The sequence below is a fragment of the Ahaetulla prasina genome, chromosome 1 (genome assembly GCF_028640845.1).
Source record: "Ahaetulla prasina isolate Xishuangbanna chromosome 1, ASM2864084v1, whole genome shotgun sequence".
Lineage (NCBI taxonomy): Eukaryota > Metazoa > Chordata > Lepidosauria > Squamata > Colubridae > Ahaetulla > Ahaetulla prasina.
Genome location: NC_080539.1, coordinates 46,332,745 through 46,351,315, shown reverse-complemented (window position 1 = coordinate 46,351,315; position 18,571 = coordinate 46,332,745). Strand labels below are relative to the sequence as shown.

Sequence of the window (18,571 nt, the reverse complement as noted above, 5' to 3'; positions counted from 1 at the left end):
CAGACAGTCACAAGGTATTTAATCAGCATTGGTAGCCAAGGGTCAGAATCCACAATGTCTGTAATGCAAGGCAAGATTCAGAAGCTGGAAGCAAAGAAAGAATGACATGCACTTCAAAAGCCACATTTTGTTCACAGCCTTTTGAGCTCTCAAGCAGAGCAGTTGGCAAGGCAGGTGTCATGTCCCACTCCTCCGACGGCCGAGTCGGGGAAGTCCATATCAAGCGTGGCCGCAAAGTCTCTGCAGCTTTGCCAAAGTTCTGTCAGAGTTCTCAGGGCAGGCAGGAGACCAGGATGTGACTTCAGCAATCCAAATTAGACTTTGCCTGACTCAAAGAATGCCAGAAAGCAGATCCTTTATATAGGCCATGGGGTGTGGCTCCATGACTCAGCACTTATCCAGGCCTGCCCCTCCCTTCCTTTTGCTGACGTCGCCTTTCCATTCTCCGGAAGCGTGGATCTATCCACTGCATCGTTTCGTCCCCAGCTGCCAGCAATTCCAGCTCGTGGCTGGCTTCAGGTGCACATGTTATCGGGGGGAGGTTTTTTTGCTCAGTTTGTCCGGGCATGGTGCCAGGGCTGGGGGCTGGAGGCATGCCAGGACATTCTTCTGCACTATCAGTCTCTGGCCGAGATAGCAGGAGATGTGAGGGGCCTGGCTGCGGAGAGGGGGGCGAGCGAGGCACAACAGGACTGATGTAACTAACCGGTTGCTTCAGTGCAAATAAAAAATGCTAGCTATTTCTCAAGGGCAGGAACACACAATGTTCTCCTCTAGCCATCAATGATTTGTGCATCCTCTACCCCACTTTTCCTACAATATGTCAGAATAGTGTTTTCCAATTTGCAATGGCACTAGTGACACTGTTTTGCCTGTTGTGTGTCAACCTCCTTCATTTCAGTTGACTGCTATTGCTGTGGCAGTCCCTCCCCTCCTGTCACCAGATATGTGCCTATTTTGCCCAGGGCTGCTAGACTAGTAAAACAGCACACCTTTTTTTAAACCATTACCATGATGAAATTAGGATATTTTAGTATTTGTGATTGTGTTTTTACACATCTATCTTTATTATCCATCCATGGGTGGGATGAGAAACAGGCAGAGAAGGGTGTGATTTTAAAACATCTTCCTGTTTCTTGTTCCCCACATCTTTGACATCAGTCACACTCCATTTCAAACTTACTCTCCAGTTAGATTAAGGTATGTATAATTGGTCCTTTTAGTCAGGATGATCTGGTAATCAGATTTTATATTTTATTTCTTATAAAACTAATTACAAAGTCAGGTTTAGAAGAAACGTGTCGCTGATTCCTGGTTACCAAGTACCAGCAATGTACTATTAAACTTGCCTTTTGGGTTCCCAAAGACATTTTGATGGATATTCCAGGGAACGGATGCTGGCTCTGATAGACCTTAGATCTGACCCAATAAAATGTTTCATGTTTTTAGCTTATATGAAGCCAATATAGCTAGTTCATATTTTAAAACATTATTTGACGCCAGGTTAAAGTAAATGCCTATGTTAATATTGACCTTTATCAATCTAAACTGAAGAATGCAACCCATTACCTTACTACAGTGCTTATTAGTCACTGTCGTTAGATGTTACAAAGCCACGTGGATAGCTCGTGAAAGATTAACTCAGTGAAAAAGATTCTTTTAAAAAAGAAATGGGATTTTCTAATCTTACAGAAGTTAGCTACTGGGCCATTTCTCATCCCTGACTTGAGCCTAGAGAAATGACTATATTTCATTTTCTTTGTACCAGAATTATAGTTGAAATTTTTGCCCTAACAGTATTTCTTTTTTCATTATATGTCAGAAAGATAATGATTTAATTGGCTGTTTATCTATTCTTTTGTTAAATATGCTTGTAATAATTTGGATAATGCTTTTAGAAAGCTGGTTTTCTATTTCCTAGCTTGGCATATCCTAGTTTTTCAAATAAAATCTTCCACTCTGCTCTAAGAAAAACAGTAACTTAAGATAGAGACTGGCTGGAGATTCTGGGACTAGCATTTGAAGGATGGTAAATTGAAGAAAGTTGTTCTATCCAAAGGAGAATCGGTGTCTTATTCCATGAGACCCACATGAAATCCTCTAAAAGAGGCTCAAAAATGGCTTGTTTTGCTACCTGGCCAGAAAGCTGTTTTTTTTATTAACACATTTTGGTCCTCCTGCTTTATTCATCAGCGACAAACTTCATCAGCAGCTATTACTCGAACAGTTATAAGGAGGAAAACACTGGAGTTTTTAAAAATTATAACAGTTAAGCAAAAGGAAGTAGGGTATATAATATATTCATATACTTTATAATACCAGTTTTGCTAAGTAAATAAATGATACATATTTAGTCCCCAAGAGTGCACTATGCCAGTCAGTTCAACAACTGTGTTAGATCAACTTTTAATTTTTGATGTGAGATTCTTATTTCACTCATAGTTTAACACCCAAAGTCATAAAATAACTAATCAGAGTTAACATAATGAAGCTTAGTACTAACCAAAAAGACTGTTTATAACAATGCAACAAATAATGTAGTAGCAATGGGCCTCCAATAAACATTTTGTTACAATGCCCAGCATTTCTCCAAGGATCAGAGGACATGCTGGCCATATAAAATTTGCAGATCTTGTTGATGTAGTTGAAGAACACTGAGCTAGATTATAGATCGAAATCATTTATTCCAAACTTTCGTTTCTAAATATCCAGGGAGTTATCATACTAAGGCCTTTTAATATTTACCAATGCACTAAATTACTCATAAAAGCATAGTGTTTGATTCTCCTAATGGGCATTTTTTTGTTCTGCATCTCTTCTCATAAAGTGCTCTGAGAGAATTAAATATCAGAAAGCTTTGTTCACACAATGTTCTTTTTTAAAAATACATGAAATCTTAGTGATTTAAAACTATTTAAAGCATTTTGAATAATCCCTTTCTAGTTATACCTGCAGGGTGCTCTCTGATCTTAGGACCATTTAAACCAATTTGACAGTCAAAATAACTCAAGAATTTAAATTGGCTCTAACCCAATCCGTACAACTGTAACTGGGGTACACAATTGGCAGTTCCCACGGTCAGACAGGATGAAAACAAAGTCGTTATACTTTTGTTTAAACATTTAAATCAGGCAAATGAACAGAATACTTACCATATCTTGGTTTTCCTACATAAGAACAAGGCAAGTCAGACTTACCTTCTGAAAATGGGATCAACGATGCTTAGAGGAAAGATTGTAAGAGTAGTGAGAATCCTTGGCCTTTTCAGTTTCTCAGTGGCAAAGTCTTAGACTGATTACGTTGCCACAATGAAGAGTTCTGTGGTGAGTTTGCACCCTTAGATGCTTCTCTTTCCAACCCGCTTCAGTGGAAGAAGATACAGACAGCGAGATCGCGTACTAATTTGTCAGTTTAGCAATAAAGAAAAAAGGAAATTAGGGATTGAGAAGAAAACAAAAGTGAACTAGCAAAATTATTTTGAGGCATGCATCCACCAAGAAAAGACAATAAGTTCACATATAGGCCCATGTTAAACCTACAGTTTGCATCCAGATCAGCTGTGCCCATGCAGGTCATGGTCAGCCCCACAGCAGTTCCCACCTGCTTCTCATGAGAATTTCCGAGGGAATGTCTTGATGTGTAGTTCTCGAAATAGCGTATTTGACGATATTTCTCCATTTGATGAATCAAATCCTGCTATTTCTCAACTCCATGTTTTTTGTATATTTTTCTGGGTTTTGTGGCCTTCCCTGACCTGATTCCTCTCAGGTATGCTAGGTTGAAATTTTTATAACTCATAGTTGTGTTAATTGGATGTTAAGGGTTCTAGTCTAAAACTTCTGGAGGACAGTGTAGGGAAGATACTTTATAATATAATTCTCTTGAACAAGTTGATTGGTTATGTAACTATCGTAATTCATTATATTTAGTAAATGTTTAATAAATATTATTAGATTTTTTGCTATTAAATCAATAAATTTACTGACTTTAACTTATACTTACCGAAATTAAATTATACATTACACTGGAACTCTCTTAATTGCAAGTTCTCTTTTAGATTATCTATCTCTTTCCTTGCAATTACTGTTTTTTCTCCAAAATACTTTTCCCCAAGCTACCATAGGCTTATTTCCAGAACTGAAATTAGCTTGTAGGGAATGGATATTAAGGGAAAAAAATAAGAATGTTGACCAAGTAATGAATTAAGCATCCACATATAAACCATAGATTGACATTTCAGCAGGGGATGACAGATACAAGAAAACTGTCTTCATTGGTATTTGTTAGTGGATTCCATTTTGATAGAATCCTATTAAATCTGTAGATAATTTCTCTGACATCCATACTCTAATGTGTAGTGAGACATCCACAATATTTCTGTGTATTCCAACCTTGCTGGTAAAGGGTTTTTTTTTCTGTAATGGTGTCAAGAAAGCCATTTGCTGATGTTTATTAATAGGAAACAAGATTTGGGTTTCTTTCCATAATTCAAACTTTCTTGCATTTAGGATAGCACTCCCTGGCCTTCGTCTGTGCTTCTCAATAAAAGGATCATGTCTTTGTTGAGAAAATGTAGCAATCTCACAGCTAGAATACCTAAAAGCTTCAGCCTTCAGCAGCTGTTTGGGCTCCTCTGCTCAACGCCTTTTATGAGATTATTATACAGTGTACATCAAGAGTATGTAGCACATCAGGTGGTGCAAACCAAAAGAATCAAAATGTTATGCAACAAAATCTAGTTACATAATTGTATTGCTAATGGAGAAGTAATCAGAAGACTTGTAGATTATTCACGGTGATTTGAGAAATGGTAATATGTAGAGGAAAATATGGCCTACTCTGATGAGTCATATTTCCAGAAGCTTTCAGGATCAAACAAAACAGATAACACTGTCTAGGCTTTAATCCCCAAAATAAGCTCAGCTAGAAGAAAACTACCAAAGGAAATAACAGGCTTTGTAAGGGTATTCACCCACCAGCATTCTCAAATAATACTTCTGATCTTTCAACTGGGGCTTCTCCTGAATGTATTACAACTATCTGGGCCATAAAAATGGTGGCAGATGTGATCATTTTAATACTGAGACTGCCTTGGAATCAACTTGTTTTATGTATTCAATATATCTTTCCTGGATTAAGCTCTGGAAAATAAATCATTCTGCTATTTTAAATCAGGCAATAGTAATCATAGCCCTGATGTTATTAAAGAAGAGGCAAATAGAATAGAATAGAATAGAATTTTTTATTAGTCAAGTGTGATTGGACACACAAGGAATTTATCTTGGTGCATATGCTCTCAGTGTACATAAAAGAAAAGATACGTTCATCAAGGTACAACATTTACAACACAATTGATGGTCAATATATCAATATAAATCATAAGGATTGCCAGCAACAAGTTATAGTCATACAGTCATAAGTGGAAAGAGATTGGTGATGGGAACTATGAGAAGATTAATAGTAGTGCAGATTCAGTAAATAGTTTGACAGTGTTGAGGGAATTATTTGTTTAGCAGAGTGATGGCCTTCGGGAAAAAACTGTTCTTGTGTCTAGTTGTTCTGGTGTGCAGTGCTCTATAGTGTCGTTTTGAGGGTAGGAGTTGAAACAGTTTATGTCCAGGATGCGAGGGGTCTGTAAATATTTTCACGGCCCTCTTCTTGATTCGTGCAGTATACAGGTCCTCAATGGAAGGCAGGTTGGTAGCAATTGTTTTTTCTGCAGTTCTAATTATCCTCTGAAGTCTGTGTTTTTCTTGTTGGGTTGCAGAACCGAACCAGACAGTTATAGAGGTGCAAATGACAGACTCCATAATTCCTCTGTAGAACTGAATCAGCAGCTCCTTGGGCAGTTTGAGCTTACTGAGGTGGCGCAGAAAGAACATTCTTTGTTGTCCTTTTTTGATGATGTTTTTGATGTTAGCTGTCCACTTTAGATCTTGCGATATGATAGAACCTAGAAATTTAAAGGTTTCTACTGTTGATACTGTGTTGTCTAGTATTGTGAGAGGTGGAAGTATGGAAGGGTTTCTCCTAAAGTCTATCACCATTTCTACGGTTTTGAGTGTGTTCAGTTCCAGATTGTTTTGGTTGCACCACAAGGCTAATCATTTGACCTCTCGTCTATATGTGGATTTGTCATTGTCTCGAATGAGACCGATCACTGTTGTGTCATCTGCGAACTTCAGTAGCTTAACAGATGGATCGTTAGAGATGCAGTCATTGGTCTACAGAGAGAAGAGAAGTGGGGAGAGCACACCGCCTTGGGGGGGCCCTGTGCTAATTGTACAGGTATCTGATGTGATCTTGCTTAGCTTCACCTGCTGCTTCCTGTTTGTTAGGAAGCTTGTGATCCACTTACAAGAAATCTTTTCCTACTCCACTCATACATTCCTGATTCAGGAATATTATTCACATGGTACCTTTTTTGGAACCAGTTAGTTTAGACTAAACAGCCAAAAACAAGAAATGAAGCAATGCTAAGAAAGACAAAGAAGGAGCTCATCCCATCATATGGTACTTGGGTCTTGAACTGCCAGCCTTCTGGTGGACAACTCAGCATCCTAACCAGGGGTGGTATTCACCTACTTTCACTACTGGTTCGCAAATGTGAGCTCGTGCATGCCACCTCCATGCATGCGCAGGGCCTTCCACGCATGCATCAAAAACAGAGCATCAAAAACAGGAAATGATTATGTCCGGGCAGGTAGGTGGAGCCTTCCTCCCTCCCTACCGGTTCGCCTGAACCAGATAGAACTGGAGAGAATACTACCACTGTCCTAACCACTAGGCCACCATACCCCCTCATTATAACAACAGATACAGTTAATAAGAAAAATTAAATTCAAGACAAATTTGATATAAATGCAAAATGTATAGGAGAGAGAAAATAATTTGATCAAAAAACTGAAACAAACTCCCCATGACACTTTTTTAATGCAAAAGAGAACTCAATGTAACAATATAACAAATATATTTAGAAAATCATAGAATGATGTATGAAGTGGAAAATGCTTCTATTCTTCTTTCACAAAGAATGAAAAATACAGTGGCCTTTCGCTCTAAGTGATATATTTATTAAGCTGTTATATATTTCATTTTTCAAAAAGGCAATTATGGTATATGATAATTATGCTTGTGTTTCAGTTAATCAGTAAATTTTTAAAAAGTAGAAGTTATGATAATTCAAAGCCCATTTTAAAAATGACTTAGTGTCTTTACTATCTTTCAAAATGCAGTATTTGGTTTCATGGTATATTTGCTATTTAATATTGATTTCTTTTCCGTGTACTTCACATTTACCACTTTATCATTTTAAGAGTGATTTATCATTTTCACTTATCCTTTGAATTGTTACAAGAACCTGTGAATTATCAACAGCTGGTTCTGCCATATGGGTGTAAGGTGCCTATAGCCCAGTTGTCACATATTCTGAGCAGGTTTTAGAAGCTGCCATGAATACAAATAATAAAGTCTATTTACACATTTACAGTAATCATTTCTTATGTAGTTAGATGTTAGCTATCATTACACCCACCTCCCATTGGTTTCAGTGATCTTTTTTTCAGCCTTACAGTTGGAACCATCCTTCATGAACCATTCTCTCTCTCTACCCTACCCCACCCCACCCCCGTCTCTCTCTCTCTCTCTCTCTCCCCCATCCCCCGCCTCCCTCACTCCCTCTCTTTCCTCTTTCAGGAGAGGATGATGATGATGATGAATGTGGCGAAGAGAAGCTACCATCCTGCTTTGATTATGTGATGCACTTTCTGACCGTCTTCTGGAAAGTCCTTTTTGCCTTTGTGCCCCCAACAGACTACTGGAATGGTTGGGCTTGTTTTGTAGTGTCCATCCTCATGATTGGCCTTCTCACAGCTTTCATTGGGGATTTGGCATCCCATTTTGGCTGCACAATTGGCCTGAAGGATTCTGTAACTGCAGTTGTATTTGTTGCATTGGGAACTTCAGTACCAGGTAAGAAAAAAGAAATAAAAGACACCGAAAATAGTTTAAGTTCCTGCTATTACTTTTCATGTTGTCTCCCTTCGCTATAAAATGAGGATTCCCAGTAAACCTGGAACATTCCAGAAATTGGCCGCAGTTACTTCAAACAAATTCCGCTGGAATCTCATGGATTATTTCAGAACAAATGACTCCATTGCAGCCCTAGATTATGTTTCCCTAGCTGTTACTGCCTATTAACCTTTTTTAAACCAGAAAAAAATATTTTTGAATCACCTGTGGCTGAAAAGCCACCCCATTTATTACATCTGGACTCTGGGAACTAACCTTTATCTAAAATGCTATTTCTTATTACATTATTTATTCGGAAGTGATACATTCACATAAAGCTTGCCAAATTGTAAGTAACCATAAAAAGACAATTACAGAGTCAAAATAAGCAACATGTTAAATAGGTTTTCCTATCTAAAAGTGATACAGAGAAGTACAACATTAGTTGTGTATTGCTTTAGAAAGGAAACAATCATCATGAATTCCAATCACAGTAGGGTCCATACAAGGTATGGAACAGGGTGAAATGCCCCGGGTAGTAACCAGTTTTTTATCCTCTGCACATGGCAGAAGGGGTTGTGCATGCGCAAAGGGTCCACACTCGCAAATGATGCATGCACATGAGCAAAGCGAGTGCATGTGACACACGGCGCATGCACTTCTGAAACGGTTGGGAAGGTAAGTAGATTTCACCCCTACTGGAAAGGGGTGAGGGTTTAAATTTTTCTTCCTTTTCATGGTCCCAATGATGCATCAAGGCAATAGTTGTTTTTGTATCATTCTAAAGATTACTTTAGGAACTGATAGAACAATAGTAATCTGTCTCCTATGGATCCTAACTCTGTGGAAGATAAATTTTTAGTGCCACATATGTTTTATCTGTATATAGAGAAGTGGAGGAGGAAAAGAATTCAGGCAAGACATTGTCAATTTTACTTAAAGGCAGAAGAAAACTCATTGGGACAACAGTGATTCTAAGAACAGGACACCTGACTACCTGATGCATTTTTAGGTTGTCCCCAGCAGTGGAACTATAGATAATATTTCTCTGCACATAAACTAGGGAAGATATATACATTTATTTGTTTGTTTATTTATTTTATTTACTTAGTATAACATTTTTATGCCACCCATTCTCCTACAAGGTGACTCTAGGTGCTTAACAAGTCATAAAACAAATAAAAATAATTAAAACATTAAAACTGCACAGGTTAAAATGTAATTAAAACTGTACTATCTACATATTTGAAAATATTAATCAAAATTTCCTGATACATACAGCTTGAGTTCTGCACCATGGGCATGTCAGGGAAGGTTGCCTATACTGTCTATACATTTTTCCATATAAACCTGTCACATACACATTTGCATCATATCTGTTAAGAATATATTGGCATTTGTAGAAGCTTTTCAGATTTGTGATCATGTGGCCGGCATGACTAAATGCCAAAGATGCACGGAACACTGTTACCTTCCCACCGAAGGTGGTCCCTATTTTTCTACTTGCATTTTTATGTGGTTTTGAACTGCTTGGTTGGCAGAAATTGGGACAAGTAACGAGCTCACCCCACTAGGGATTCGAACCACTGAACTGCCAACCTTTTGATTGACAAGCTCAGCATCTTAGCACTGAGCCACCGCATCCCATTTACTTTTAGGGAGAATTAAATAAGATGAGAATTTTAAAAATACTCATCGTGATACTAAGTAAATTTAGTATAAATACTGTACTTACTGGTTTTTGAAATCCTTTGTTCCCAAGTCAATTTCAAGATGGTCAACAGAAAGCATAATAAAATGCTTTCTATATTGCTCAGTGGCATCAATTAATGATTAGGATCTTGATACGTCCATGTCCAGTGGCAGGGAAGACAGCCAAGGCCTAAGCAGAGGAAGTGAGCAAGTGAAAAGTCACAGTTAAAGGGCCAGTTCTATTATTTAGCATTGTGAGGCCATCACCTCAAATGACCAATGCCGGGAGGTAGCAGCAACAAATTGGAGGACAGAATTATGCGTTATGCAATACTTCGAACTCTCTAAGTTACCCTCCATTGAATCTTATGTAACTCCATGCCATTACAGACAGAAACTCAGTGATGAAGCCATACAGGATGTGTGTTTGCAGGTGATCCCAGGAACATTCCCAAGCAGTCACATTGTCAATGTGGAAGAAAAATACAACTGCCATTCCATGCACATTCCCCGATTCACTGGCAACAGTTTGCTTTAGGCTACTAAGAAAGGGTGATACACGTTCATCTTTTCAGTTATGCAACAGTTATTTGGCATGCAGGAATCAGCAGCTTTTCATGAACTAGATATCACCTACAAATGGCTATACATCAAACTGCAATTATAAGATACAAATCAGTAAAAATAGTTTTTATTTTTTTTAAAAAGATGAAAATTCTGCAGTGGAGTACCCAAACCCAAGCTCATAGGCCAGAAAAAAGAAAAGTTGAGAATAAAGAGCAGGCTAAAAAAAAAAACAAGCTAAAGGCACAAATCAAAAATCAATATCTGAAAAGTTATTAGTAAGCTAGTGAGGAACAGCCCATTGACTTAACTCTGCATTAAACTTCTTTTGAACAGGACAGCTTCTTACCAATCTCATTGCCTAATCCCAGCATCATGAATTTACTTCTGAGTAATATTTACAGAATTATATTGTGAGTCGCATTCAGTTTTAAGCAAAGAATAGATGTGTAATAGGGTTGCATCTTGTCAGTAGTATAAATGCTAGGGGTAGGAGTATTTGAATGAAATCATTGCTAGATGAGGTAACTAAATTCTCCAAATGAGACATCTATTTGCAACTTAGATGCTATTAAATTTCCTTTTAAAGAAATTAAATTCCTTACTGGAACGTAATATAGCTCATGCACATAGTTCAGTCCTGTTGGTCTCAGTGAATAATGCGGTGATACTTAAATTATGTTATTTAACATAATGTTTATCATTTTGCTGCTTTATCTCTATGTTCATGGTTTGATAGAGGCCCCAGGATCCTTACAGTAGCCAAGTCTTGGGTATGGCAAGCAGAACCCTTCCAAAAGTTGCTGCTGAATTTCAGTCAAAGTGAAATAAAGAAGGAGATTTTTAAATAAGGGCAAACTTACCATATTTGCGTGGCAAAACCTCAAAGAACCAACAAAGTAATAGTGTTCTGTATTTCTTTACCAGATCTTTTGATCATCCAAATTTTTGCATTGTCATTATGGAAGGCCTAAGAAAGGTAGAATACACAGGTTTTTAAAATAAATAGATTAAATATTTAACCTAAATAGCTAGAGTTTGTAGTTAAATCCACCTGTGTCCCAATTCAGTAGTTCTATTGAACCATTCATCTGCACGTCAAATTGTCAATCCAAATTATTTGTTTAAGAAACTCATTGTTTAATCAAAATAACAATGGACTGTTACATGCTTTCCAGAATCATTTTCCATGAGATGGGTGGTCATATAAATTTGATTAATAAATAAAAACATAATACAATTACCAGAATAAATTTAAAAAAGGCAAAAAGATATAGTCAAGACCCAAAAAAACCCTCTCATACCCATAGATCATACAACCATGCCAGAACAATAATTGTAAAATGCAATGATCAGTCAAAAATGGAAAGGTGCTTATCAAAAGTTGTTTGCCTAATGCAACCCTTCTGGATCTGGTAATTTCCAGAAATCTGGCTCTGTCATTCCTAAAATTTCCAAAAGGCATGGCCAACATCCACTCAGCTGAAGGATCCAGATTGAAGACAGCATGTCCTTTTGAGCCATAGCTTCATTATCGTATCTATGTGCCATAAAATAAATTGAAACTAAAATTAAATTCCCTCTTCACAGGGAACCCTAGTGTTTACAATTCTGTGCAGGATGCTAATGTTCTCAAAGACAGTTCACATAATTTGCATCACAAAACACTTTTCTAAGTTTGGGGGGAGAGTGAATAGTCAGTCAATGTTTGTAGCCCCAAGGGCTGCTAAAATAGAAGTCAGTTGCAGACATAACATGAACCTTTACACATATAAGCAGATCTCACTCTTCTCCAGCCTAGTATAGGTAGTCCTCAACTTATGACCACAATTGAGCCCAAAATGCATGTTGTTAAGTGAGTTCTACCCTATTTTACGACTTTTCTTGTCAGCTTTGTTAAGTGAATCACTGAAATTGTTAAATTAATAGCCTGGTTGTTAAGCGAACCTGGCTTTCCCTATTGTCTTTGCTTGTCAGAAGGCTGCATAACCCCAAGTCACAACCATCGTAAATGTGAACCAGCTGTCAAGCATCCAAATGTAAATCACGTGACCATAGAGATGCTGCAATGGTCATAAGTCACTTTTTTCTGTGCCGTTGTAACTTCAAACAGTCACTAAACAAACTGTTGTAAGTCAAGGTCTACCTGCCTTTACTAATAGGATGATCACCCTGCAGGCAGGTGTCTGGACAATAGGAAATATATTGGTTGTGCTGGTTTGTTACTCTGTTGCAGTAGTGGGTTTCAATTTAGTTTGCTACCAGTTCGCTCGCGCATGTGCAGAAGCATCTGGGCGAGTGGGTGGAGCCTCCCGCTGCCGCCACTACCGGTTCGGGTACCAATCTGGGGTAAACCAGTAGCAAACTACCACTGCTCTGCCTTCTTTTTACCCCAGCTCATGTTTTATGTATGTTGCCTTTCTGTTTCTGATATTTTATAATGTTTTTTAATATTGTTAGCCACCCAGAGTCCGGAATGTGACATGGCCTTTTATGTAAATTGAACTTATTATAAAATAAGCAAAGCACTAAATTTCATAAAAGCTATCCTGTGAATGAAGAGTGTTTTGCAAGCAACCTTGCCAGCCACAGCTTGCCAAGAACTCTGCTGGCTGTTGCAGAAGGACCTAGTATGAACTTTCTTATTTTAACATCGCTTCTGCAGTCTAATTATGAAGTTGCTGTGGAGCAGCAGAGACAGAACTCTGGAGAAATTGCCTTTTCTTTTTTTAATAGCACTTATAAAAATGTCCACGGTGCTATTTTTATGAGTGAAAGCAGCCTTTGAATTTTAATATAAATTAACATTCTTGCCCTACCTATTTGGTTTTGCCTTTGTGTGAGGATGAAGAGCTAGCTACCAACTGAGACCTCACAATTTTGCAACCAACATACCATAGGAAAAAGCTGTTTCTAAACTCCTGCCAAGAATGACATTTTAAAGAAGTACTTTTGTAGGCTGAGTTGTCTTTTCTCTCTTCTTATCCAAGGTGACCTGAGGCTGCTGTACTGGAAAACATTCAGTTAAAACAGCTGGAATGTTTTTTTAACAAAATACATCTAATTGCATACTTGGGATGAAATTTAAATAACAGCATATTCTCCTTTACTAGTGAAATGTTTGTGACTGGAGCACCATAAGATTAGCACCTGCTTCAGGAGAATTAAAGAATGCAGGTGGGGGGTGGCGTGTAATGGATGAAAGAGGTAGATATCCAACAATGCTTTGAAATACAGAAAGAAAGACAAGTAATTAATGTGCAACTTGGATTTCCTTCTAATCTGATTTTGTAGAATGGGAGCCAAATTTATAGTTTCATAGTAATGCCTATCTATTTTATTTAGTACTTTAGCTTACATTTAAGTTGATACAGGTAGTCCTTGCCTTATGACCACAATTGAGCCCAAAATTTCTGTTGCTAAGGGAGACATTTATTAAGTGAGTTTTGCCCCATTTCTTGACACATTTAAGTGAATTGCTGCCTTTGTTTACTAAGTAATAGTTATTAAATGAATGTTGCTTCCCCATTGACTTTGCTTGTCAGAAGGTTATAAAAAGGTGATCACATGACCCCAGGATACTGCAACCATCATAAATATGAATCAATTGCCAAGCATCTGAATTTTGATCACATGGGGATACTGCAACAGTCATAAGTCTGAAAAACAGTCATAAGTCACTTTCTTCAGTGCCGTTGTAACTTTGAACGGTCACTAGATGAACTGTTGTAAGTCGAGGGCTAGCTGTATAGTGAAGCCATTCAAACTATCTGCCCTGACCTGATTCAGAAGTTACCATTATGAAGTGACTACAATAGACCTCTGCTTTTCACAAGCCACTTTCTGAGCTGATTCACACTTTCTACAAAGGCATAATGTGTTTTGGCTTAGGGAAGCGTGATCCTGCCAATAATGGCTTGCCATTGTGCTGAGCACCCAATGGGGCTTTGCAACATCAGACCATCAAATCAGAAAACTAGTTAAGGACAAAGTATAAGTGTGAACCCAAACTAAATCTCAGTCTCCTAAACTTCTTTTACAGAGTTTGTGTTAATAGTACAAGTAAATAGTACATATTTTTTAATATTATTATGAAATGATATCATATTATCATTAATGTAATTATGAACCAGACCTAGGAACCATAATCCCAATTTATATTTCAAAAAATAGTTGTAAGAAAAACTAAATTGTCTTAATCATGTTTGTTTGTTTGTTACTGGAGAGTTGGACAGTTCATACCGGCGAAAAGGCTTTTCGTTCCAGAGAAGGAAGGATGAGGAGAGAGAAAAGAGAAATTTGCAAAGCAGATTATTTTTAGCCATCAGAGTAGATCCCTATATAATGCTACATAGCTTCTAAAGAAGATCCTGGGCAGGAGAAAAACACAAGCTGAAGTTGTAGGTTCAGCTTTTGCTTCTCCCGTGAATCGGTTCTCCTCCAATGATATAATTGATATAATTGAATTAAATGATACAATTGAACGTGTCCAGAAATATTTTACAAGAAGAGTTCTCCATTCCTCTGAAAACAACAAAATTCCTTATCCCACCAGACTTGAAATCCTAGGCTTAGAAAACTTAGAACTCCGTCGCCTTCGACAAGACCTAAGTTTAACTCACAGAATCATCTATCGTAATGTCCTTCCTGTTAAAGACTACTTCAGCTTTAATTGCAATAATACTAGAGCAACCAATAGATTTAAACTTAATGTCAACCGCTTTAATCTAGATTGCAGAAAATATGACTTCTGTAACAGAATCATCAGTGCTTGGAATACTTTACCTGACTCTGTGGTCTCTTCCCATAATCCTAAAAGCTTTAACCAAAAACTTTCTACTATTGACCTCACCCCATTCCTAAGAGGACCATAAGGGGCGTGCATAAGCGCACAAACGTGCCTACCATTCCTGTCCTATTGTTTTTCTTTTCTTCTTCCTATATATATATATGTGTTCTGTTTCCCTTCCCCCAATACTCCCAGCAAAGAGTCCGTCAGAGGCCTTCCTTTTTTTCCTTTTATTTACATAGATACATGTCCTGGCCACGTCTACCCACGGGCCTGCCAAGTTTCTGGAGATAACGAGGAAATTATAGATAAGGCCAGAATTACTCACGAATATATTCTTCCCTCCATGAAACAGTTAGCTCGCGCCAAATTCATTGCTTTGTCCAAGACAAAAAACCAGGAAGTCCCGCCTCCTATTTATAGTCTCTGCAGATGTCACTGCATGACAATTATGACTTGGCTTTGTCCCAACTCTTCCGCTGCTGCGCACGCCGATCAAGTCTTCGTAATCTTGCGTCACTCCAAAACTGTTCTTGGGGCGTTGCCAAATCAGAAGAAGGCCCGGGAGAATCAGGCCTTGCCGGCCCCTCCTCCTCCCTTTGAGTGGGTGCCAGGGAGGGAGAGGGCTCAAGAGAAGCAGGGCTTGCCAGGTCTTCTCCCTCATTTTCTGAATCATCCGAGTCCAGGAGTCTGGGTCCAGGAACCTGGGTCACAACAATATGCTTATACCTCCCTATATTTACTCATATATGTGTTTATATATTATATAATCTTTTTGTATGATACCTACATATATTGTTGTGACAAAATAAATAAATAAATAAATAAATAAATAAATAAATAAATAAATAAATAAATAAATTATTGCAGGTGCAAACATGGTTTGAAATCCCGACATGGGTTGTGATCCCCTTTTAGTTATGGCTACTTCAATTCGTTTAATATCTGAACCACTGGGCTTAGGTGGTTTCAGTTGATATTTAATACTACCTTACAGGCAGAAAAAACAGTGTACTTCAAACACTGAAACACATATATCTAGAAATTATAAATACAAATAAACACTAAACAAAAATAGAATAAAATAGCACAATAGCGATGATCACTAAGATTAATGCTATTCTGTGGTTGAGTGAATAATTGAGATGAGTGAGAACAAAAAGAGGCACTTAATCGAGCAGTAGGGATATATCAGAATCCTGGTCAAACAGAAGAAGCCACAAATAAGCTTCATATTCTCTGCCAGCTATTTCTTCAGAATAGGATCTCAGATTCCCTGTAGAAAGAGCAAAAGAGGAGCTTGGGGATTCTACAGAGCCATCCCCATTTGGCATATGTCCTGATGTAGAAGGCTGTATTTAAAATGCCCCTGCAGAATTGCAGGGGGGAGTGCATCCAACTCACTAAGGTGAAGAAGACCTGGAGAAATTTCAGAATCAAAAAGGAGGAAGGATTGGGTGATAGCACATACCCATTGGGGGGGATGGGGAAATTCACAGACCACATGATTAGATTCTAATCTTAGATTAACTTTAAAATCTAAAGTATTTAAAATCTGGCATATTGGCATAACCTAATGGGAAGGGTCTTTGTAAAAAAAGAGCTAAAGATTGCAGTTTCTTAGTAGCTCTGTTTAACAAGTTGATTTAAAACAGTGTCTAATTACTAGTAGAGCCAGAAGCAGAGGAAAAAAAACACCACTGGGCCAAGATTGATAGAACATCAGTTCTAGACTGTGCACCTTCGAAGTTTATCAAGATCTTGCTTTTGGCTAGATTATTTGTCAGTGTACCATCCTGCTATTGCTAGAAAACCATTTGCCTAACTCTGAGCTTGGAAGTAGGGACAACAACACAAGGTTCAATAATACTATTTCTTTTCACTTTGCAGATACATTTGCCAGCAAAGTAGCAGCAACACAAGATCAATATGCAGATGCTTCCATAGGTAATGTCACTGGTAGCAACGCTGTGAATGTTTTCCTGGGAATCGGCGTAGCCTGGTCCATTGCTGCAATCTACCATGCAGCCAATGGGGAGACATTTGCAGTCCAACCAGGCACCCTGGCTTTCTCTGTCACCCTCTTCACTATATTTGCTTTTATCAGTGTTGGTGTGCTCCTCTACCGGCGAAGACCAGAGATTGGAGGTGAGCTAGGCGGGCCACGGACTGCCAAGATTCTGACCTCAAGCCTCTTTGTGCTGCTCTGGCTCTTGTACATATTTTTCTCATCTCTGGAAGCCTACTGCCACATAAAGGGCTTCTAAAGAAACAATTGAAGATAGTATCTATATATACATCTATATATAGAAAGAGAGAGATATAGATATAGATCTAATATTATTGAACAGAGGATAAAAGACATTTGCCATGTTCACTTACCTATTGATGGAATGTAGCTTTGTGGTAGGAGTTTGAAATCTGCAGGAGTCTTCACCAGGAGCAGCAGCATTGCAATGGAGACGTGGATGCAGGGCCATCTTTGCAACTCAGCCTACAAGGTCATGATGGAGTTACTTTGTATTTCCCTTTCCCCTCCCCCTCTAAGGAGCAGTTGGATGTCAAAGGGGGTTGTTTGGAAAGACCAACAACCAACCTTAAGTTATATCATATTGGGCGAAGGACTTAAGTGGGAGTTCTTGACTTTCTGACCAATATCTTTGTTGCCTTCTTCATTAACTCAAGAACAAGCTGAATCACCACCTTCAATGACACATGTGAGTCTAGAGTGACCAACACAATCCAAGGGGGTTCCAACCCTATGCTGTTTATAGGGAGGATAATTTTGTTTGAGGTTTTGTTTTGTTTGTTTTTATTTTTGTTTTGATCCCTCCTTAACTGCCTGATTGTTCAGATGTTATTAAACCACAGATAACCCTTTCCCATTTTTTTCAGAACTCTATTTATGACCAGCACTCTCTTAAAAGAAAAATAGCCACCTAAACCATATTTAATCAATTCTCCGTTTGCTCCAGACTGTGGATTATAGACTCATGCCCAAAGCCCTAGCATTTTTCCCTGTATTTCTGACATATTCTGTCAGATAAATTTCAGTTCCCTCCTATGCCCTTTCCATCTACCAATATTTGCTGCTATGCTCCTTATCATACTTCAAATTGGGAATGCTTTCATTGTACTTGTTGTAATACTTTGCATGAATGAAGCAAACCATAATCTGTAATATAGCATTGAATAGTGATAGTGAAGCTGACCGACCATTGAAAATGCAAGCGTGTTTCTTTCCATATCTTTTCTTTTCAGTGAACAGAGTGAGAGTCCAGAAATGGCTGGTATTCATTCTGTTGTTCTGTATAAGGTTCCTAAGAAGCAATAACCAAGCGCTGGAGAAAGTCTTAGGTTTTAAAGGGAAGAAGCTGTGCAAGTTTCATCACATAGAAAGGGATCTGTTTACCAGTCAAGTACAGGACTCAGGAAGTTGTTTATACTGAGTCAAGCCGGTGACCTATCTAGCCCAGGACTCTCACTTAGAGTGATTCTCTGAGATCTCAGGGAGAA

The 18,571-nt window shown here is 38.2% G+C and overlaps 1 protein-coding gene across 2 annotated transcripts in view; it reads left to right on the top strand.

Moving 5' to 3' along the window:
- Positions 1 to 17,548, top strand: part of SLC8A1 (solute carrier family 8 member A1) — a 239,992-nt gene extending 222,444 nt beyond the window's left edge. For both annotated transcript variants that reach the window (XM_058165056.1, XM_058165057.1), the window contains 2 exons: positions 7,696 to 7,971; positions 16,946 to 17,548. In XM_058165056.1, the coding sequence (XP_058021039.1) occupies positions 7,696 to 7,971; positions 16,946 to 17,322 (653 nt within the window). In that variant the 3' untranslated portion in view covers positions 17,323 to 17,548. The remainder of the gene's footprint in view (positions 1 to 7,695; positions 7,972 to 16,945) is intronic.
- The last annotated feature ends 1,023 nt before the right edge of the window (positions 17,549 to 18,571 follow it).